We start from the raw sequence: 24,635 nt of genomic DNA on the forward strand, positions 1-24,635 counted from the left end.
AACTTCACATGCATGTCTTTGGGCGGTGGGAGGAAGCCGGAGAACCCGGAGAGAACCCACACATACACGGGGGAGAACACGCGAACTCCACACAGAAAGACCACCGTTCAAGCCTCCCCCCAGCCAATGGTAAAAACCAGCGTCCTTCTTGCTGTGAGGCCACAATGCTAACCACTATTCCACCGTGCTGCCTATTGTGTAAATTAGGTTTTTATTTATTCAAACCATCACTTGTTCATAGACTCAATTTCCTGCATTGATTATAAACCACTTGCTATCATTTCTAATGATATCTTTAGCAGATTGTTAAAAGAAAAAGTCACTTTGGGGTCTCACTTTAAAGAAAAGAGAGGTCATTCATTCATTCATTTTCTATACAACGTGGTCCATTTCAGGTTTGCGGGGAAGCTGGAGCCCATCTCTGTAATAACTAAAGGCATTCGTTACAATACATCATATGCTTTATATATAATATAAACTAATTAAACAGAAGCAGCAGAGTTTAATCTAGTTCTGTTCAGATCAAATGTTCCTTTCCACCAAGATTCTGTTCAGCGAGACAAACTAAACGGCTCAACAAACCTCCCACTGACTGTTTAACTGTCTATGTTTTATATATCCACAGAAAATAACATAAAACAATTGGCCCAACTAAGATCAATTTTAAATGCTTCAATTCTCTTTGGAGACAATACAAAAAAAAGCATATCACAAAGTGAATATTCCTCTGGGATCAATACAATATCTTTCATTTCAGACCATCCCAGAACCAACACAAACATAGCAAAAGCTGTTGTTCCATTGAAAGTGCATTCATGCCCCACCCCCAACTAAACAATAGAGAAAGACTGCCTCATGGCATTTCAGCAAAGTGCTGTCAATAAAAGCAGGCAAAACTGCTTGGCGTATATAAATGGAATCAAAAAGCTCAAGTTTATGTACATTATATTTAATGAGCTCTTAAATAGCCACTAAAAAAAAACTGGGCCTGAAGAAGGCACGTGACTAACTGCTTTCTAAGCAGCTTTTTTGCATGACTAGTTATTTTACCACACTTGGACAGTTTTAATCTCAATCCATAACATTTCTTCACACCTACATGAGTAATTGGTGATTTGACTGAACATGTTGATAGTCTTGTAAACTTGGAATGCTTTATGTGAGCCTTTGTGCCTACTTTGTTTAGGCCCTGGGGAGCTGACGTGACTGAGCAACAACAGAACTGTGAACAGTTATCTGAGTTTTGCCTGCAGCTCTGTAATAGTTTGGGTGGCTGTAGTGTGATGTCAATTAGGTTATTGGCTGTGTTTGACTAACCAACATCAAAGGGTGAGGAAATGTGCAGATGAGCACTAAATTTTGTTTTTTGTTTTTTTCCAATCTGTGGAAGTCTTGAGGTTGAGGCTGCTGTGGAAACTTTTCACATGAGAAAAATATGTTTTACTTCTTACTTCAGGTGAGAAGTCGTGATGACATGTTTATATAACCAAGAGTTCTGTGATGTATGCAATGTTGAGACGCAGCGTTACAAATGGACCTAGTTAAAAAAAAAAAGTTCTTCACACTGCTCTTAAATCACCACATAAACAAAGTTCCCCTTATTTGTTTTCTCAATATTTCCCATGCCTGACATGAACAAATTCAGTTACAATAAATTCCATGCTGGCTGGTAAAAAGTGATTGTGGTTTACAAACTGAGTCAAACAGGATCATATATGGTATAAATGGCTGAAAGTGGTCATTGAGGTTCAGGATGACAGACCCAAAACTTTCTGAGCTGATGGCAGATTTCCTCCAAAAAAAAAAAAGTTGTCTGATAAAATATGGTGTCAGGGTGACGGAAGATTTATGAGAAGAAAATGTATGAGTTTTTTTTTTGTTTTTTTTTTTAACCTTTGCTCGGGGCGTAATTGTCACATCAAAGCATTCTTGGAAATTTGATGTATACGAACTCTGATCACCTCACACTTATGGACGTCACACTTCTACGTGGTTCAGTTTGTTCGTGTTAAGTGGGTAAGTTCACCATTGTAAGTTAGAGGTTTGAGCTCTGAGTGGGAGGAAGCTGTGCAGTTGCTACTAGGAGAAGGATGTGCTTGAGGCAGGTCATCCACGGGCTGGCACAGATGTAAGAGACGCTGAGAAAAGAGAAGAAAAGAAAAGGGGGGAAATAAAGTGAAGACAAAAAATATTTAAAAAAAATAAAAAGACAAAAAATATCTTTACCTGTAAAAAAAAATAAAATAAAAACTCAAACATTGTTGAAAGACAATAAACTATTCAAAACGTTGCCCACCTTTATTCTAGCCTATGACCTGACCCTGACTAACCTTTTGGGGGAAATATAAGAGTAAAAGAAAGAAGACTACACAAAGGCTTGTTGCATTAACTAATTCGCTGATGACAAACCTTGTGATTTATCTACTGCATTCAGTGTTCTTGGGTTGAACTTCCCTTGATCTTGACTCTATTGGATGTAGGTCTACGCTCTTTTTGGACCAGTACAAAACTTTCACATTCAACTCAGTATAGGCATTAAGAAATGCTTTCAATTGGAATTAAAAACATCAGAAAAAAGTGCCAACATCACTCTGCAGCTGGTGTAAAGGGGTTTTTGTCAGTTCCCTGAAATGTGAAGTTGACAAGGCCTCTGTTTTATAACCATCCCAGATATTATGGTGAAAAAGTGAGTTTGTATTACATCTATTGCACAATAAGTATTTGCTCGAAACTCCTCTAACTCATGTATTGTTGCTCTGTGTCTCTTGGCAGCCTCCCTGACCTGTTTTTTTTCTCGTCTTTTCGACTGTTTGGGTGGGCCAAGGTCTAGTTCTCAGCAATGTCTCACATGTTCTCCACTTTTTGATAACTTTCTTAATAGTCTTTGACAGTATATCTAATGCTGTAGATAATTTGTGTACACCTGGGTGTACGTGTATGTCCTAATTTTTGTTTGTCCCCAAAAACAATGATTTAGTTTTGATTTGTACAAGTTATAGGTCAAATTTGAGGTAAGACAAGTTTTAAAACACAATTTTAACAGATGTGTGTACACTTTGATACTTCAAGTGTACACAATATCATCATTTATGGAATATAAATAGTAATACGAATATATTTTTAAACTTTTATTTAGACTGTAAAAGTTTGTTTTTAGGCTTGACAAACAAGATACGGTACTGTCCATTTTATAATTAATATAAATAAAGTGACATTTTGATATTTTTTGTGATTTAAAGTGAATAGTGAGGGATTTAAATGAATATCATGTATTTATTTCACAATCTTATTGTGACAGAATACTTGCAAATTATAGACTTCTTATTGGTTGAATCAATAAAATAATGTTATTAAACCTTTGATATACACCAGTATGAGTTGGACTGTTTTCTACTGCTAAATAATACATTTTTGATGCATCATTATCAGAAAATATCATTGGAAAATATTTATTTTATTTAAACCACTTGAAAGTAATGAGTCATATACAAGTATATACATACACACACACACACACACATATATATATGTTTAAAAAAAGAAAAATATATGTATATATATATATATATATATATATATACATTTAAATATATAGTTTATTTAGAAGAGGATTTAAAAAAAAACACATGTTGGGTCAGCTTTTATTTATGTTAGGTATTTAAAGTCAAGCTATGGTCAAGTAGTATGAAAAATCAAACAGTCCCATTATCTCTGTCCTGTCAACATGCTGTCAGTAAAGTTCCCACAACCTCTGAACTTTGGTATTAATCCAGTATGAATGGCCTTATCAGAAACAGATTATAACTCCCATTTACTTGTAGACATTAATTACTCAGTAATTTCATCAGTCTCATCACTACAGTCTGAGTTTGACAGTTAAAAATAAAAAGATCGTGAGCCACTTGAGAAGTTAAATGTTTCTGGGTGTTCTTTTCATGTTTTTTTTCCTCTCTTAGGCTATAAGACCTAAAATTATTTGAATTGAAGAAATGAACAAAGGCTCGTGCTTACCTGCCGGAGAGTTCCTTTTCCTTGAATGACTTTGAACAACAAAAAGATTGGGATGAGGGACAAGGAGACGGTGGCAAGGAACCAACCCAAGATGTTAGCCCACAGTGGGTAGACATAGTTGTTACTGAACTTCAGTGGAGAATATTGAATAATTGAAAAGATGAAGGTCCCCTGTCACGAAAAGAGACAATATTGACTGATGGTAGATGTAAAAAAAAAAAAAAAAAAAAACCCGACTGGAGTTACAACATTGAAACAAAAAACATCTCCGAAAGCTGCTGAAATGAACCTCACTGATTATTGTCTTTTGACTCCTTCACTGCATCTCAGAACCACATATTCAACCCATAACATGGAGCCAGTTGGGAAGATTTACACATAAAACATGATGCAATCTGAAATTGTGATCTGTTTTTCAGAAGAACATATCAGATGAACAATTCCTTCCTGTAAAATGTCCACTATGGAAAGGATTAACGGATCATTTGGCATGATTGGTATTGGATCCAAAACATTTCATTGACCCACAGCTACTTGTGATCACAAGTTCCTCTTGTGTAGAGAAAGTTGTGATTCAGATTTGGGAATTTACAGATTCTTTCACAAGATGTCAAAATAAAAAATGTAGTTATAGCTAAATAAGCGGCATATTTTCTGCAACATAATAAAAATCTTAACCCTCTAAAGTCAAACATATATTGGATACATAAAGTTTCTGAAACTTTTTACATCATGGTAGGAACTTTGCTCAAAATCCTGTTGTACAAAATCTGATATTTGTCTCTGGTTCCCTAGGTACAAGGAAGCAGAAGACCACTCTTCTATAAGTTTGGCCTATTACGTTGTAATATTTGGTTAAAACAAATATTCAACTTTGTTAAAGGTGCAAATAAAGATATATGTATATATTTTTTTAATGTTCTTTTTTCCCGTTATTCACGGGTGGTAGTTAGCACTGATATTTTGGGGGAAAAAACTATTGCTTCGAAGGGGTTAAAAGTTTGTTCAGCAAAAAAAAAAAAAAATCTTACATTGTTTCTAAAGACGCAGCCAATCCGCTACCTGTACATCTGCGTTGTAGTGATGCATAATTCCCACCAGAATGCGCTTCTCTGTAACCCACGAGCATGCACATGCACAACATGAAGGAGGTGGCAGCACATGAAAATATTTATTTTGCTTACAAAACAGATCAAGGGAGTGATGTAACGCCAGCAGTACTTCATATATGGTAACGGGCGGTAACCAATCATGTCTGTGATGTTGTCATAAAAGCGGTCCGCACCTATACAGAGACAGACAAAAATATCAAACTTATATTTGAGATTTAGTTTAAAAACACAATTTCATTTGTATTTCTAGAAATAGTTTAAGTTTCTCAAACCAGTTTACAAAAAATGTGATCTTGTGTTACGCTGAATAAATGCATTAATCAATGATGTGCAGAGCACATAAACATTTTATTTACAACAGAAAATAAAATGCATATCAAGATCTGGGAAGGAAGGAAGGAGACCATCTGCTGGGTCTTCAGGAGAGGAATGCAGTCCATTCCTGTCTTATATAAGATTTTACCAAGCAGTCTTGAGTTTTTCTTTGTTTTGTTTTATATTTCATGACGCACCAAATGTTTTCAACTGGGCTGTATGGGCAGGTCAGTCTAGGCCCTGGAGTGTTCTACTTTAAAGCCATGCTGTCATTATAAAAGTGCAGAGGACCATACTCTTGCTGAAATGTGCATGAAAAAAGAAAAAGTGTTAGTTAGATAGGACTATATGTTGCTCTAAAGCTTTTCAATACTTTTCTATATTGATAGATGTGTCTTCCAGGTATGTAAGTTGCCAGTTCCAAAATGCACTTCTGTAATCTTATACCATCAGAGATGCAAGTCAGTGTTCATAACTAGTGGATGGTCCTCTCTGTACTCCAGAAGATTCAGCAACCATGATATCTGAAATGGTTCTCAGCTTTGGCAAATCTGATCCAGCTTGAGCCGAGAGAAGACAACATCACTTCTAAATCACTTCGGTCGGTATTTGTGGATGACGTGGTGAACTGTGTGGCAGAGAAAATTATTTCTGTAAGTGTTGCTGAACCAACACAATGATTTCCATCCAATAGTTATGCAGTTTTTACTTTGGTGTGCATTAGAGCCAGAAAATCTGATGTGAAAATCAGCTCTGTCCCTTCCACACAGAGACACATCCAGATCTTCTGAATTTTTTGATGGTATTATTCACCCTAAGTGATAGAATATTTAAATCATAAATGAGTTTATATTAAGTAACATTTCCATTTATAGATGCACTTTTTTTTTATATTATACTTTTTTTTTTAACCTGGTTATGTTACTCATCTGTTTCCAATCAACCAAATTCATTTCAGCATGCCCCTCCAGGTGATTGCTTTTACAAACACTTTTCAAATCATTATAGTCTGTTGTTATTTATATTTTACACGGTTAATTATTTACTTTTTCTGATTGTGTTTTTATTCAACTTACCATAGACCCAACCAATGCTGATAGACTGGCAGAAGGAGAGGAGCAGCAGGGTAGTGCCACTGCAGACATGGTGGTCTAACAACTGGAGTAGGTATATCCCACCCTAAGAAACAAGGACAGATGTAACAATAAGACTAAAATCACACTTAGCCTTCAGCAATCAACAAACGGACTCTGACAAGCCTTTCTAAAATTTATTTAGAGTCATGATATATGTTTACATTAAATGGGTAATTGCACGTGTTTAATGAGCAGAATGTGAGTTGTTAACTCTTAGTAAACCATGTAGCTACATCATAGGAGAAAGGATTTGTTTTTGTTTTCATCAGATAATAATCTAGTAGGTTGGTTACACATTCAGGTATAACTTCTAGACTTGTAGCCAAAGTAGAAGATATAATATGTTTGATTCCAATCTCTGATTTAAATTTATTTGGTAGGCAATTGGTCCATTCTGGGTGTTAGAAAATGACTTGGTTAGTTTTAGAAAAGACTGAAGTCAGGCTTTAAATGCACTATTTTATAAACGTAATCCAGCGCACAGAACAATGATGAAAAGAAAACATCTTTTCACTTTACTGACTCATCAAATTGAGAAGTGAATTGGAAAAAGGGCATGTCCAAATCAGCAGTGGAATGCAAAAGGAAGGTCTTATGATCCAAAACATGATCTGTTGAGCATAATGGAACCAATGTTCTGGCTTGGACATGTTAAGCTTACAGTGTATGATTTGCTGAAACAGATTTATGAGGACGTACTGTTACTTTTTCTGTAAAACATTTCAAACCGGATAGAATGAGGCTTCTACATTTAAACACTAGCATGGTTTATATGTTTTCCTGCAGCTGTCAAACAGAGTCGTGTTCATACAGCACTTTCACAATGTTGCCCCTTCATTTACCCTTATTGCTCTGGCCGTAAGGTCCAAAGGGAGACTAAAAAGTCAATTAAACCCAATGCAGTAGTGCAAAAACAGGTATATATAGTAGTATATACACTCTTCTGTGTGATACTTTTATATATAGATGCAGCAGGGTGCTACAGCAGCATTGTCTTTACGATGTAGTGGAATGAACTTAAGAGAGGACTGAAGTCTAAGCAGGGGGCAGACGTCTCCCTAGCGACTGCTAATACAGTATCCAGCTTTCATGTAGATATCTCTACACTGAGTTCTCTCCAACCAATAAAAGTAAGACACCTGGCTTATCTTTGTCTCTCTCGCTCTCTCTTTCCCTCTTCCTCTCATAATGTCTTATATTTCTCTGACGATTCAGCTACAGTGCACATTCAAAATAGGCACTGTTTTGATATCCAGTAGCTGGTGAATGATGACGTGCTGTACATCCAAATGCTGCTGTAAAGTGATGCGACATCCCAGAAAATAAAGTTGTGAGATGCAGTTTCCCAACAACGACAGCTCCAGAAATGTACATAATACAAGTCACTGTGCAAAATGAGTCAGAAATGCATAATTTTAAGGTCAGAAAGTTACATAATGCTACTTCAAGCTTCTTGGAAATATTTTTTCCCCTGTGATTTTTTCAAATTGGTTTTAAAAGGAATTTTAGATCTGCAACAGCCTGGCGTACAATACAGTAGAAATTACTGTTTTCATTACCCAACAAACCAGCTAAAACCCAGTTATATAACAAGGAAACATAAACATACCACAAGGGCAGTTCCATTTATTCAGGTATCCCAGAACTAACAATGAAAATCCAAAACAGAAGATAAAGGAATTAATGAACCCCCACTCTAAAATCTCCACAGGCATGGCTAATGGTATTACATTCCAGCCAGTGCCCCCACATGAAAGCTTAAATCCAATCAAACCCTCTATGACCCTTGAAAATTAAATTTGAACATATCAAAGAACCATCTCTGACAGCATCATGAAAAACAGCAGGAAACGGAAGACTAAAGGCTCGCAAGAACAATTTTCTTCACTTATTTGCAGCCTGCTACATCCCAAGACAAAGGAGAACATGAACAAGAAATAGGTAATCTGTCAATGACTTGTACATACACACAAACACACTCACATTCTAACCATGCCCTCCACTTGTGGGATAAGGTTTGTCGTCACCAGTTAGATGTTCCCACAGACATAAACAAACTATCCAAATAAAAAAACAGGGACCAAACAATCAATTCTACCAGTTTTAAATGGGCTTCTATGGACTTAAAATAGATCAGAATAGATTTAAAAATTTTCCAAACTGAGCCTATATGTGCTCTTTCCCATAAAGGCTTAACATCATCGTCCCTCTTAGAGAAGAAGCAGTATAACTTGAAGGCAAAGTCAAACATCGGGGCATTAGCTTTATGCTTGTTCCTACAGTTGTCTTCCTCACGATGGACTCCAGAACTCTTTACTAAAGAGAGGAAGCCTTGCTTGAAGGCCACAAATGTCATGACTGGTTGTCTTTAAAATGGTTGGCAAGTTAAACATATTACCAGTGGTGTTGAATTTTCACCATGTTTCATCACTCAAACTCTCAAAATGACTTCTTTGAGAAATCCCATTATTGCTAGCTCACATCTAGGAAATTCAACCATTCTGACAGACAGTATCTTGCTAAGAAAACAGAAGACATATGTCTGAAAAAAATTACCATCCCTGTTCCAGGAAACAGAGGAAACAGAACCCAGACGTCACCAAGAATGTGTTTCTTTTGAAGTGGCAGAACATAAGTAAATTAAATTAGATAGAGAGGGAAACAAATCCTCCCCCTAGGGTCACTAAATAATAAATTATCAAACAAGCCAGTGTGTGGGTTTTGGGAAAATTTTGGGTGGGTTCTTTCGTGGTCCACACTTCACCTTTGCATCAAGTTTCATGACATTTGACCTGAAAATTTCTTAAGAAGTCTTTCTAACAAACAGACCATCAACTCAAAGTAACGAAAAAACAAACCTCCAAATCATTTGGCCAAGGAATCATCTTGTCTTGAAGATTTCTAACAGTTTTTTTTTTTTTTATACTTGAAATAAAACAGTAATCTAAATCATAGATGTTCTCAGAATTTCTAGGCACAGTCGAAGTGTTAAAGGCATCCAGTCTGGTAACCTCAGGATTGGGTCTTTGCTTTATGCTGATGATGTGATTCTGTTGGCTTCATTAGGTTGTGATCTTTAGCTAATGAGCACCTCCAAATCTGACACCGTGGTCCTCAGCTGGAAAAGGGTGGTGCCCTCTCCAAGTCGGGACTGATTTCCTTCCTCAAGTGGAGGAGTTTGAGAGGCTCTTGGTTGCAGACTGGAGAACGAGGCGGGACTGGATATTGGATGGCGCTGCATGTCCAACCCTGCCCCCCTCAACATTTTGATTGGATTAACCCTAACCCTAACCCCACGCCTATTTGACATCCAACTCCGCCCAATATCCAGCCCCGCCCCATTCTCTAGTCTAGAGCCAGGGTTACGGAGGAGTTCAAGTGTCTCAGGGTCTTGTTCCCGAGTGAAGGAAGGATGGAGCGTACGACTGACAGGCAGATCAGTGCAGTTTAATACAGACTCTGCATCAGTCCGTCATGTGAAGAGGGAGCTAAGTCAAAAGGTGTAGCTCTCAACTTACCACTCTATCTGTGTTCCTGCCCTCATCTATGTTTGCAAGCTGTGGGTAGTGACAGAAAGAACGAGATCCCAAATGCTGAAATGAGTTTCCTCCACAGGGTGGCAGGGCTTTCTCTTAGAGATAGGGTGAAAAGCTCAGTCATCCAGGAGGAGCTCAGAGGAACCAGATGCCCAGAACAACTCACCTCCCTGGTATGGTTTTCCCTGCTTAAGAAGCTACCCCTGTGACCTGGCCCCAGATTAACAGCAGAAAATGGATGATGGATGATAAAACTTAATAATAAAACCTCCCAAAACCAAAGAAAAAACAAATCCTTATTTGTGAATCCTACTTTAGAAGCAAGAAACGTCATATTTCTCCAAATTCAACAATCCAACAAGAGATTATGCTTTTTGAAACTGAGGTTGTGATTTGTCAGTAATACCCTGCAGTAGCTAGCAGAAACTGATTCACCCATTACATGCCTTCGAATACAGAAAGAACACTCATTATGGGCATGTTAACAGCTTGATCTTGACTAGATGTGAACAGCCAGCAATGGATTGAACCAGTGTGATGGTAAGTTATTTTAGAGCTCTATTTCTATATTGCTCTCACACTAGTTCTCCATCACATATCAATGTATTAATAAGATTTTCTTGCAGTACTGGTGTATTTAAAAGGTCCAAACATAAAACCTAATGGCAACAGATTTCCTGGTTGGCTAATAATCCTATTTTTGGCTTTACATTGTTTGACATAAAGCCAAAAAAGGCTCTTTTTTTTTTTTTTTTTTTAAAAAGGATGTCTTCCAGGGCAAAGATCCTTCTTCTGTCCAACTGGATCTCTTCCTGTTTTGCTGCGATTGACTCAGACTGTAACATCAATGCAAACATACTACCAAATACCACTGTCAATGCTGACACTGAAGCATCTACATGGACATTATGTTCATGTAGATGCCTCAGTGTCACAACTAATTGCTAAATCAATCACATAATGTCTTCAACAGGTGATCTGAATCTACATCATACCTACCAAACACTGTTGCCAACTCCTCAGTAAAGAAAGTAGCTATTGGCTGTTCTAAAAGTTGCTAGACGTCGTTAAATGACGTCATTGCTGAATTTGCATAATTTTCCATTTGCATGTAATGTAATTGACCTTGTAGGAGAGATGGATTAACGTTGTGGGAGAAACAAACGGTCAGTCAAAACCACCTTAAATATGTTTAGTAGTATGAATAATCTTTTTCTAATATTTATTGTTTTTATTATTTATTTATTTTTTGCCACTGAAACAGGCTATCCCTTTTAAAATTAATTTTGAATAACTTTAAACCCACATTGTTTAAATCAGCTTTGTCCTGCTTTATTAAATGTTAGATTATCAAATATCAAATTTAACCAAGGATTGTTATGTTTTGTGAAAAAGCTACCTGCATGTTCAATCCTCCTATATCTATCTATCTATATATATATATATATATATATATATATATATATATATATATATATATATATATATATATATATATATATATATGTATATGTATATGTATGTATATATACCTCCAGATAGATTACTTGCCAGTCTAAAGAAGCCCTCCCCCACTTGCATTTTTTGCTACAAATAAGGCAGGAAGGACTCATTCAAGCACCCATCTCTCTTGGGTAAAAAGAAAAAAAAGAATTGCAGGGGAGGAGAAGCCTATCCCAGCAATTAGCAGGCGAGAGGCAGGGTGAACACTGGACAGGTCGCCAGGCCATCACAGGTGATCAATAACACAATATATATATTTCTACAAAACATAATATACATATTTCTGTAAATAATATAGTCTGTGGTGTGAACTGCATACAAACCTCAGTGACCAAGGGGAGTCCCAGCAAGCAGCAGACACAGCAGATGACAAGCAGCAGGAGTTCACGTCTGTAGCCTTGATTCAGATAAGTCGGGAAATGATCAACCAGCGATGTCATCACACACTCCATACCTACAAACTGGAAGGATACAGTGAGAGGATGAACAGCTTGCTCCTGTGTTAGTTCATTCATACACATGCTTGTTCATTCAGAAAGACTTGACTGGTACCTGACTATCCAGTACTAGCAGAATAATCATCAGGAAGAAGCACACTGACCACACCTGAGGCATTGGCATCATTGCAACAGCGCGTGGGTAGACAATGAATGCCAACCCTGGGCCTAGAAACAAACATACAAACTATGAATAGATAATATGAACAGATAAATTATACTTCAATGTTTTCACTCAGCTGGACAAGGATCAAGTTGGATTTGGGATTTTATATATCAAAGATCAATCAGATCTGACCTTGATGCAATACTGCAAGCATGCTTTTGCTATTACAGCATGAGCATTAAAAGACATCAGAAAAAAAATTCTAACATAATGTCAAACCAATATAATCATTAATTACATCTGTAGAGAGGAAAAGAAAGCGAAAGCTCTTAGAATATGTGAGTACAGAGAGCTTGTTGGTCAGTTTGTGAGCTGGTTTCAGAACAATCTGCTCATTTAGAACACAAATAAAAATAAAGATATGCTTAACTTCAAGAGAAGCAGAAGTAAAAAAAAATACTTTGTTTACATCCAGCAAGAAATGATGGAGATGGTGAAGGTATCCTGTGTCATGGTGTGCTGTGAGTGTGTCTGAGTTTCAGGTGGGGATGAGCAGGTTGCTGTGGAGTCTGGAGCTTCAATTGCCACCACCTGCAGCGATTCTTCTGCGTGATCATCCTGTGCTACACCCTGCTATTTAAGGACAAGCAGGAGCTCCAGTCTTCACCAGATTGGCTCACTTTGCTGTGAGGTAATCAGGCCAGTTCCAGTGACTTTTTCTGATGCCTTTCCAGTGATCGAACCTTGTTTTTTTCCCTTACCTCCTCAGTGCTTGTGGACAACTCGTGGAATCATTCTGAATCGGGACCTTTTCCTCTACTTTTCCTGTTCATCCTGCTTCCCACCAGAATTCTGTTACCTCAGTCGGAAATCTCCCCTCAGCTACCCTTCTTCACCATTAGATTGCTTCGTAATCCTAGAGAGTTTTTCTGGCCCAGGATCAAGCCAAGATTTGTGTTTCAAAATAAACATTATTCATTCTTTCCTCCACCCTTTGAGTTCTGCTTTTAGGTCCACCTCCCTAACCTGATCTCTGATCGTGACACCCTGTAGTTCAGCGAAACAGCAGACCGGATTCTAAACACAAACTTCTACAAGAAGAGACAGAGTAGGCTCTACTCAATGTCTGCTTCAAAATGTGGCGTATTTTCCATAAGTTTGTTGTGGAAATAAAACAATCAGCTTAGCAGCTATCTGCTGGGGCAGCAACATCAGAGGCTGAACAAACTGGTCAAAAGGCTGGTGCTATGCTGGGAATAACTGGAGCGGATTGTCCAGAAAAGACTGCTGCTCGAGCTGCTGAAAATAGTGCAAGATTCCTCACATCCTCTACAAAACTAAATGAAAAAGCAGTTTTCAACATGAAGCTTCGTCAAGTCCAAAACAAGACGGAGAGGTTCCAGAGATCATTCCTTGCAAAAGCCATCACCCTCTGGAAATAGTAATATATTCTGATTATGGTTTATGGAAAATTAAAAATACAATAAAATTTCTCTCTCAAATTAAAACACATTTTCTTTTTTATTTAAATTTCTTCAACTGGTTTTGAGCTTGTTATATCAAGTTTGAAATTTCTATACATTTTTTTCTGAACACCATGAAATAAGTCAAATAAAAAAAAAAAAAACTAATTTCTTTTGGAGTTGTGTCCATTAATTGAAGATTTTTCCAGAATCTTTGGAAATGTGATTGTATTGCAAGATTTAAAAAAAAAAAAAAAGTGCTAAATAAAACCAAACATCAGCTGACATACTGATACAGTCACACATGGAGAGGAATTAGCAAGTACATGAAAGTAGCAGCCTTTTTGCTCACTATGAAGTTGATCTTAAATAATTTCATGCTTGCCTGATTCTGCCACCTCGGAAATATCCACGCCTTGCTCGTATGTCATGAAACCCAAAATAGAAAAAATGGCAAAACCCGCCACGATGCTGGTACCACTGTTCAGCAGACACAGGTAGAAACAATCTCTGAAAGAAAACAAAATCAAAGGCCATTGCAGAAACATGTAAAGGGAAGGTGTTTCATATGTGAACACCCGTCACAAGCTGACAGAATAATCTACATAATGAAGCAATCAAAAAACCCATCAGAAACACGGTTATGTTTGAATACTTAGAGACGACATTTTTTAGCTCTGACCTGTAACAGTTGTTGTTGTAGGGGTTGTAACTCCCCAGAGAGGTGAGAAAACCAAGGCCAATTGCATAAGAGAAAAAGATCTGAGTGCCAGCATCCATCCACACCTAAAAGGTTGACCAAAGACGTGTGTGTGTGTGTACACAAATGATTTTGAGATCAATATAACAGATTTGTTTTTGAAAAAAAAAATGTCTACATTTTCTTACCTGGGGATCTGAGAGGCGGGAGATATCAGGGTAGAGATAGTAAATGATACCATCTATTGCGCCTGGAAGGGTAACACCACGTATAAGCAAAACGAACAGCATTGCGAAGGGGAAGGTGGCTGTAAAGTAGGCGGCCTGAAAAGAAATAGGAAAGAAGGGGAGTAAAATACGCTTGGGGTCTCAAAGCAAACACATCTTACTTTCTTTCATTTTAGGCCGATTTTCTTTCATCAGATGTTGCTTTATTGATGTCTGTGGGGTTTTGCTCTCAAAATTACTTTGATTTTACGCAGGTAAACACAGGTCAGAGGTGTTACATAAATTTGCGAAGAGCTAATTTTTGTAACACCTATAGCTATAGCTTTTAGAATAGAAGTCACAATACCTGTCGAATCATCCTCTCCGTTGGTATTAAAGTACAGAAATATTCTTTCTGAGACCTGTTGCACCATTTTAAGGTAAGAACTGTGCTTAAAAACCACGATGTATGCAACTTGATGATTGATTTTGTAGTCCTATCGTCGGACCTGCGGCCACATGCCTTGGACACTCGGGTGAAGAGGGGGACGGAGCTGTCAACTGATCACCACCTGGTGGTGAGTTGGCTCAGATGGTGGGGGAGGAAGCCGGTCAGATCTAGCAGACCCAAACGTGTTGTGAGGGTCTGCTGGGAACGTCTGGCTGAGTCCCCCGTCAGAGCGAGCTTCAACTCCCACCTTCAGCAGGGCTTCAAACATGTCCCGAGTGAGGCGGGGGACATTGACTCCGAATGGGCTGTGTTCCATGCCTCTATTGCTGAGGTGGCCAGCCGGAGCTGTGGCTGCAAGGTTGTTGGTGCCTGTCGTGGCGGTAATCCCAGGACTTGTTGGTGGACACCAGCAGTGAGGGATGCCGTCAAGCTGAAGAAGGAGTCCTATTGGGCCTTCTTGGCCTGTGGGACTATGGAGGCAGCTGATGGGCACTGACAGGCTAAGCGGCATGTGGCTTCGGCTGTTGCCGAGGCAAAAACTCGGACATGGGAGGAGTTCGGCGAGGCCATGGAGAAAGACTTCCGGACGGCTTAGAGGCGATTCTGGTCCACCATCTGGCGGCTCAGGGGGGGGAAGCAGTGCTCCATCAACACTGTGTACAGTGGAGGTGGGGAACTGCTGACCTCAACTCGGGACGTTGTGGGTCGGTGGAGGGAATACTTTGAAGACCTCCTCAATCCTACCAACACGTCTTCCGATGAGGAAACAGAGCTGGGAGACTCAGGGGTGGACTCTCCTATCTCTGGGGCTGAAGTCGCTGAGGTGGTCAAAAAGCTCCTTGGCGGCAAGCCCCCGGGGGTGGATGAGATCCACCTGGAGTACCTTAAGGCTCTGGATGTTGTGGGGCTGTCCTGGCTGACACGTCTCTGCAGCATCGCGTGGACATCGGGGACAGTGCCGCTTGATTGGCAGACTGGGGTGGTGGTCCCCCTTTTTAAGAAGGGGGACTGGAGGGTGTGTTCCAATTACAGGGGAATCACACTCCTCAGCCTCCCTGGTAAGGTCTATTCAGGGTCCTGGAGAGGAGGGTCCACCGGATCGTCGAATCTCAGATTGAGGAGGAGCAGTGTGGTTTTCGTCCTGGTCGCGGAACAGTGGACCAGCTCTATGCCCTCTTTGGGGTCCTGGAGTCGTCATGGGAGTTTGCCCAGCCAGTCTACATGTGCTTTGTGGACCTGGAGAAGGCATTTGACCATGTCCCCCGGGGGCTCCTGTGGGGGGTACTCCAGGAGTATGGGGTACCGGACCCCCTTGTGCGAGCTGTCCGGTCCCTGTATGACAGGTGTCAGAGCTTGGTTCGCATTGCCGGTAGTAAGTCGGATTAGTTTCCAGTGAGGGTTGGAATCCGCCAAGGCTGCCCTTTATCACCGATTCTGTTCATAACTTATATGGACAGAATTTCTAAGCGCAGCCGAAGTGTTGAGGGGATCCGGCTTGGTGGCCTCAGGAATGGGTCCCTGCTTTTTCCAGATGTCGTGGTCCTGTTGGCTTCATCTGGTCATGATCTTCAGCTCTCGCTTGAGTGATTCGCGGCCAAGTGTGAAGCGGCTGGGATGAAAATCAGCACCTCCAAATATGAGACCATGGTCCTAAGCCGGAATAGGGTGGATTGCCCTCTCTGGGTCGGGAGTGAGGTCCTGCCTCAAGTGGAGGAGTTTAAATATCTCTGGGTCTTGTTCACGAGTGAGGGAAGGATGGAGCGTGAGATCGACAGACGGATCGGTGCGGCGTCTGCAGTAATGCGGGCTCTGCGCCGGTCTGTCGTGGTGAAGAAGGAGCTGAGCCAGAAGGCAAAGCTCTTGATTTACCAGTCGATCTACGTTCCTACCCTCACCTATGGTCATGAGCTGTGGGTTGTGACCGAAAGAACGAGATCTCGTATACAGGCAGGTGAAATGAGTTTCCTCAGCAGAGTGGCTGGGCTCTCCCTTAGAGATAGGGTGAGGAGCTCGTTTATCCGGGAGGGGCTCAGAGTAGAGCCGCTGCTCCTCCGCATCGAGAGGAACCAGTTGAGGTGGCTCGGGCATCTGGTCAGGATGCCTCCTGGATGCCTCCCTGGTGAGGTGTTCCAGGCACGTCCCTCTGGGAGGAGATCCCGGGAAGACCCAGGACATGCTGGAGGGTTTATATCTCTTGGCTGGCCTGGGAATGCCTCGGGATCCCCCCCGCAGAGTTGGCAAATGTGGCTAGGGAGAGGGAAGTCTGGGCTTCCCTGCTTAGGCTGCTGCCCCCGCGACCCGACCCCGGATAAGTGGCATGAAGATGAAGATGAAGTTAAGAAAAGCAACATAAACTGAACATGATGAAAAATATTTGCAAAAAAAAACAAAAAAACATTACTATGCAAAGTGTATATTTTTAACAGTACACTGCAACAACAGGTACAAAGCTTTAAAACTCAGCAGAAACAAAACTAATATTTATTTATTAGGGCTGTGACGATATGCTTTTGTCCGTTTCGATTTGTCTGTTTCGTTTTGATTGCGATTTTTTAGGTGCCAATTCGACTTAAATTGTGATTCTCACAATTCTTCGATATTGCTGATTTTTGAAGATTAAAAACAAAAGAAAATGTACAAAATGTTTTTTTGCTCGTCCTTTTTCTTAATTTCAGTTAGGAAAGAACAACACAGCAGCCAGACTATCATTCTGTTGCTATAATGCCCAAGAAGAAAAGTAAAAAGATCAATAAAAACAATAAAAATTACTAAATTTATCTTGAACCTTTTTTATTTATTAAAATAAAAAAAAAATTTCTTCAACAAAAAAAATCTATTTTAAAATTGTGAAGCAAAAAAATCCCGATATTCGATTTTTCAATTAGATTTTCCCACCCCGATTGTTTATGTTTGCATTGTGTTTTCTATACTGGAACATCTTGTATTTTGTGAATGCTGGCTGGTTTTGAGTTGGGATAGATTTTATACTTTTAAACAAATTGCAAAAACAGAATAATTAGCAAAAAAAAAATAAATAAATAAAAGCACTGGCAGTGTGAATGATTGACTTTTCTCTTGGTTTATCCTGAAATCCTCTGCAGTTCTGAAGGCATATGATACAACTTCAGCACACCTCACAGATGGACAATTGATCATTCTGAATCCTTCATCTGTGTTTATAATTTATCTCCACGATAACTTCAATTTTTACACAACAGCATGTGAGATCCCGGCTCCACGGAAATAGCAGGGCTAGACTGGGTCTCGGCATGGATACAGATACAGCATCTTAGAACGGCTGAATGCTTCATGCCAGATCCTCTCACTTCCCAACGGATTCTCTGCAAGGTCGATCGCTGACATCGACTGTAAACTTGCTGGCCTTTGACTGACTGGGAGAAATAGCTGCACCTGCCCTAAATCAACATACATCCGAACAGCTGGCAGGCATGCTTATGAGTACTTCTGCTCTTTCCAGACAAAAATATATCATTCCCAGATGATCCACATTGATTTACAACCACCCCATTTAACCCCAATTGACCCCCATCTTAAACCCTAAGGGTGCACTACATGATGTCAGTTCCACTTAAACTCCTCACTCCTGGATCAACACTAAACGTTAACCCCCACCCCTGACAACCACCACCACCACCACCCACTCCTGTAAAGATTTCTCAAGAATTTATAGACAAATTGCAAACATTTAAAATTTCAAAGATTTCAACCTGGATATAAAAAAAAAAAGATTCAATCTTTGTTGCTGCCAAGAAAGCCATGAAGGTTGCTCACCCTTTTGGGATTACACAGAAGAGGAGATCATCTGGAACCTTCCATTCTTGAGTCCAACCCTACTCTTAAGACCTTCTTATTGTGCTTCAATGTTGTTAAAAAAGCAAACTTTGTTTGCTGTCGTTACTCTTATTTCCATTTAGCCAAACAGAGCCAGAATGGGGCTATCCCAGCCAGTGCTTTCAATTAGCTTGCCGGCCCCCCCAGGATCAGACACGTGACATGTAAAACAACACTGTCAGTGTCCAGAGCGCAGGCTTATCCTTTCACACATAATGGATTTGAGTCTGTGACTAATTCCACCACCATTTCACCGGTCCAACATCAATGCTACTCCCTTTTAAATAAATAGCTAAAATAGAAAGCTGTAATGAAGACTCAACAGCCCTGCCTTGAAAAGGTTGGACACTTTTCTGCTCAATGGAACTCCAGCAGCACCGCTGACAACCAGAAAAGACCTGGAATGAGTTACCAGAAGATCACAGGTGCGGAGTTCTCATTTCTGAGCTCCGCATTTGTAAGCCATCAACCCGGAAAGGTCAGCAACACTAGCAGGGATCAAACAAATTCAGGACAAAACCTTTTTTGTTCCTCCGGCCATCTTGGAGGCGACGTGTACGAAAGCCAACACCAACAGGCTGAATCGCTTTCATCTTAGAGCTGTATCTTACACGCTCGACACCAACACATATTCCACACAACACAGGACGGCAAATCTAACACAGTTTGCCCTCAAACATCTGAGTTGTTTTTTTTTTTTTGTTTGTTTTTTTTTTTTTTTTTTTTTTTTGTATAAAACATTTGTGTTAAACATGCAAGTATATGTTTTAAAAGTCACCAACTTTTCCTGTTGACTTGATTCCCTTCCAGATGCAAAAGTAACAAATGGTCCAGCTCAGGATGAGACACAGGACAAGTTCCCACCTCAAGCTGCCCACTTCATCAATGCCTCCAGAGATCTTCAGAACCCTACGTCTGATCAAATGAAGACAGTGGTGGATGGGGGAGAGGAGGGAAAACATAAATGAATGACAGGTGAAAGGGAAGGAAAATGAAAAAACTGGGCAGCGGGGAAAGAGGGTGAATGACTGGCGTGGAGGGAAGGGAGAAAATTCTGAGTGGATGGGAAGCAACGGGAATGAGGCAAGCTGAGAGGAGAAAAAGGAAAAGTCGAAAGACAAAAAGAAAGGATGAAATCAGCTGAACTTGTGTGAGATTGTGCTTACTGCCAGAACTCCACAACTGGAAGAGTGGTGTTCAGCTTGGATTTCACGCTCAGGTTCAGATGGTTGTCGAAACACGAGTCTAGAATAAGAAAATAAAACAAAAGATGCAAAAAGGGGAAAAAAAGAGTCACATATCTACTTTAAGCATTATTCAAAACAGTAACATTTCAGTGATAGGTCTCTATGACAACATAACAAAAAGTGCACGTCTTTATCCCTTTAATAACCGCATTGAGTGGTTGACCAGAACCTACCTGTGTTCCAGTAGTTACCACATGAGGCCCAAGGCAAATCTGCACTAAAGGATGAGAACAGGTAAAAGAATGCCCACGTGAGGATCATGATATAAGAGGTGGCGCTGAAAGCGATGATTAAGTGACTAGCGTAGCCCATTCCTGAGAGAGAAAAAAAACAAAACCATATCATGAGAATTAACATTTTGTGCATCAGCTTTTGTAAAAACAGTGTTGTAGTCATGTAGTTCCAAATATTTCCTCATCATATCTCTGCAACTTATTCAGTTTCTGAGCACAAACTTGAATAATTGTCAATGTTGGTGATTTTCGCCTTCCTGCTTATGAATCATTTGTCATGTTTGTGATTCTTTTTAATGCAAAATTGCTTTTCAGAGGGACGGCTGAACCTTATTTATGCTGCACAAGCTGTGCACAGTGCAGCACAATCTTCTAATCTGGATACCTCACTGATACTGGACTGGCAGTAGCAGCATCGGCATTTTAAGTCAGTATGACACAGCAGAGTGAAAACACACTGATAACACACACCATATTTATGTTACTTATATCACTTAGAGCAGTGTTTTTCAACCTTTTTTGAGCCAAGGCACACTTTTATTTCACTGAAAACTCACAAGGCACACCATAAACCAATTTTTTTTTTGGTTTTTCATCTTGTAAAAGTGTCTTGAATATAAGTAACACAAGAAAAAGGAATTTTATTATCTTTCAAGTTGGCCTCTTTGGAGGAACACAGAGCTGCTTTTTAAACGAATCATGTGAAATTGGATAATTTCTCAGGGTACACCTGATGATCTCTCACAGCACAATGGTTGAAAAATACTGATTTAGAGGTTGATCCAATCTCAACAATTTATGCAGGAATCTGACTCGGGTATTGGTTGTGGTATTGGTACACTTTTATTAATACCAAATACAAGTACACACGCTTGGTATTAAGCCCTAGTTCTCTAGGTTTATTATTATTATTATTATTATTATTATTATTATTATTAATAATATAATTATCCTTTTTTTGGAAAGATGTATGCCAAACAAAAGAATCCTTACAGAAAGTTAGTAAAGGCACAGCTCTGCTACAACAAACTCGTTCCTCAAGTCTGCCAAAGCCTCTTGTGGACCTTGAGAAGGACTTTATGTAAGCTAGTTAGTCAACTCATTCATAAACATTCAAAACACATGCACGGACATACAAGCTTGGGTTGCTGTCCTTATTAGGACATTGCATCGCTTTCCTTTACCATAGGTCTAGCCTTAACCAGATTCCCAAAAGTAAATATTTTTCCTCATTAAGATCAGCTTGTACGGTCTTCTGTTCACAGGGGTCAATGTTTACATCAGAGGTAGCCTTAAGGATTTAACAAAAACTAAAACATATACAGGTAATATACAGCTTTTTTTTAAATTTGTTTTTATTTTGTCACATGACAGAATCTGACTTTCATTTTATTCACTCACTCAGATGTTGTCTCGCTGTTTCAGTCACTGTTACTCACGGACTCCATTACTAATCAACTTTCTCAATGAATTCACCATCAAAGTCACTTGGTGGATATTATTTGACATGCAATTAAATAATAAAGATGTAGGAAACTTTGTATATTTGCTATTTTCTGTACATTTGTGTGTCCAGCGTTTGATACTGAAACTGACTTTGCATTTATTGTCTTTTTAAATGGTAAAGTTTTCTTTTTCTTTTAATTATTTTGGAAAGATTTAAAACATGTGTTGTTTTAAATCACATATTACATAATAAAAACAGATTTAAACACAATCAAAACAGTTTTTGAGAATAGTTTTTAACTGCTGTTTAATTGAATATTTATCAAACAGAACAAAACTGAACAACTTGCAAATATTGTTAATGCAATTATTGGACATTATGGACTATAATCCATTTCGGCTATACCTTGGAAGAGAGGACAAATCTTTCTCCAGCAAGTGATGCCCCCTTGGCTGGTGTACTGTCCCAATGCAGTCTCAAGGAAGAATAAGGGGATTCCACAGGTGAATATGAACAGGATGTATGGGATGAAAAAAACACCTGTGAGAAAGACAAAGATTTATTTCCAAACTAAAGCAAAAATCACTATGACAAGTGAAAGTCCAGTTTATGTGCAACACCACCCACCTCCCCCGTTTTTGTAGCACAGGTAGGGGAATCTCCACACATTCCCAGGTCCAATAACTGCTCCCATCACGGTGAGGATGAACTCGGCTTTGGTCCCCCATTGACCGCGTCCCTCCACTTCTTTTTGCTTTTGGGGGTATCCGTTTGGCACGCAGGCTGTTGCCATGCCATTCTTTCCGTTCGTAGACATCTTCAGTCCCTCTGAAGAGTTTCCAACAGTTCCCAGACTTTTTCTGTCCACTGAGATGAGGCTCCTGATAGTGAATGGAGTCGGCTCTGACAGCAACTAAGTTGTGGACGTGCTCATTGAGAGTGTTAGGGGAGGGTGTTAAAAGCAGAAGGCCATGGGCGGAGACCGTCCCGCCTTTATTCATCCTTTAAAAAAAAAAAAAAGAAAAAAAAGAAGCATATTTGATGGAGGCTTGTACTTATCAAACAGCCTATATAATGAGATGCATTTATGCATGAATGAAATGATATAGAACAGGATTAGATACAGTTTATGGAGCTGCAAAACATTCAGTTCACATTTCAGCAGGTATCACTGCTTTTTACCTGACATTTCTTTATCTTTCCACGTCTGTGCCACTTCTACAAACTGCAAACGGGTTTACGTTTCAACGCTACATCAGCTGAGGAGCAGTTTCATATGGCGCCAAATGTTTTCACAGTCTTACCTCTCACTGGAACCAAATGTCGCCCAATCTTTCCTTTTATGTCTCTCGCGCACATTAATAACTTCAGCGCACTGCACGCGCACTGTGTGCTCCGCTTTACGCAACTTAGGATCGATCTTGCGTGTCTGCGCTCCATCTGATGATTCTCCTCCAACTTTTCTCCACTTTGAGTCGTTGAATGAAATGAAGAGCTGCAGGGATGCCAACTTTCCAAAAAACCATGGAGTGAGACTTAATGAAGACAACCCAAATTCTGGATACAGAACGGCAAGGCATTAGACCCAGGATGTTTCATTTTATGTAGGTTTAATAATAAAATATAACACTCAGACATGGGCGTAGCGGACGTGGGGTACACGGGGGACATGTCCCCCGCACTTACCACATCTCTGTCCTCTGTTCCCCTCACTTTTTACAGCCATTTTAACCACTTGGTTTTTTTTTTTGTTGTTGTTGTTTTTTTTGTTTTTTTTTTTACATGCTGAAAGATGTTTTTCTGAGCCGCACCTCAACGCATCACGAGCAGGCGAAACCACGGCGGCCAACAACAAACACCGTGTGGCAACAGAATCCTGTCTTTGATGTTATTCCCATGTTCTAACATGTTCATCACCAAACCAGCTAAGAGTAAAAAAAACCAAAAAACAACCCAAGACAGTTTCTTCTAAACAAACTGCGTCAGATTACTCCTGCTGCTGAGATGTGTAATGTTTATGTCACCATGTGGATTTTAAAAGATGAGATCGATGTTAGGTAACTTAGCTAAGCTGGCTAGTTAAGGCAGAGGTAGTAGTATCTACATTTACTTGAATAACTTTTTGGATAAATTGTACTCTTGGGAGCTATGTTGTTGAAAAAATGTTTACTGAAGTATTATTCTAAAGTAATAAGCTGCTATTACTCACAAAGTTAGACTACTATTTAGGCTGCGCTGAGATTACTCACTTCTGGGTAGAAAATATAAATTTATTTGTCTTCCTTTGACTGTTATTGTCACATAGGGTTCTTGTGATTCCAGATAGTTCCCCACTGATAAAGGAACAGAATGCCAGGAAAAGGGTAGAAGGGATGAAAGTTCTTTTTATTAAAAGTTCCAGGATAAAAAAGTGTCTTCTCCCTTTAAAATGATTAAAACAGGTCCCACACTCAAGAACGGGAGGGGATCCACTGTAGACAAGGTGTGGGCTTGTCCTCCTCAAAGTACGCCAGGATATGCGCTGCTGTCCATTTCAGTATAGGCCACATGGTTGGTAGGAGGGAAACAGAACAGGGGATAATATATATATATATATATATATATATTATTACTCTTAAAATCCCTATATATATATATATATATATATATATATATATATATATATATATATATATATATATTGCTGATATATTGCTGATGGCAACAAGGCAATCAGAAGAAAGCTATGGAGGGGTTGAATTGTAGCGCTTTGTAACCCTGGTGCCATCCTGCATGGAAATGTCACACAGCCTTTTATTGCTATATTATCACCCCAGATCT

The 24,635-nt window shown here is 39.5% G+C and overlaps 1 protein-coding gene across 1 annotated transcript; it reads right to left on the reverse strand.

Moving 5' to 3' along the window:
• Positions 1-1,994: 1,994 nt before the first annotated feature.
• Positions 1,995-23,541, reverse strand: LOC306761719 (sodium- and chloride-dependent GABA transporter 2-like; the record flags this gene model as incomplete). The annotated part of the gene is made up of 16 exons (XM_079247989.1): positions 1,995-2,138; positions 4,012-4,182; positions 5,196-5,296; positions 6,515-6,617; positions 11,937-12,074; positions 12,166-12,278; positions 14,065-14,189; positions 14,362-14,465; positions 14,568-14,702; positions 19,671-19,803; positions 20,055-20,133; positions 20,309-20,449; positions 22,221-22,355; positions 22,443-22,696; positions 23,120-23,372; positions 23,502-23,541. 16 exons carry the CDS (start codon positions 23,539-23,541, stop codon positions 1,995-1,997), a joined length of 2,169 nt encoding a protein of 722 aa, XP_079104115.1.
• Between the last annotated feature and the right edge of the window lie 1,094 nt (positions 23,542-24,635).

The sequence above is a fragment of the Telmatherina bonti genome, assembly GCF_933228915.1.
Source record: "Telmatherina bonti genome assembly, chromosome: 10".
Lineage (NCBI taxonomy): Eukaryota > Metazoa > Chordata > Actinopteri > Atheriniformes > Telmatherinidae > Telmatherina > Telmatherina bonti.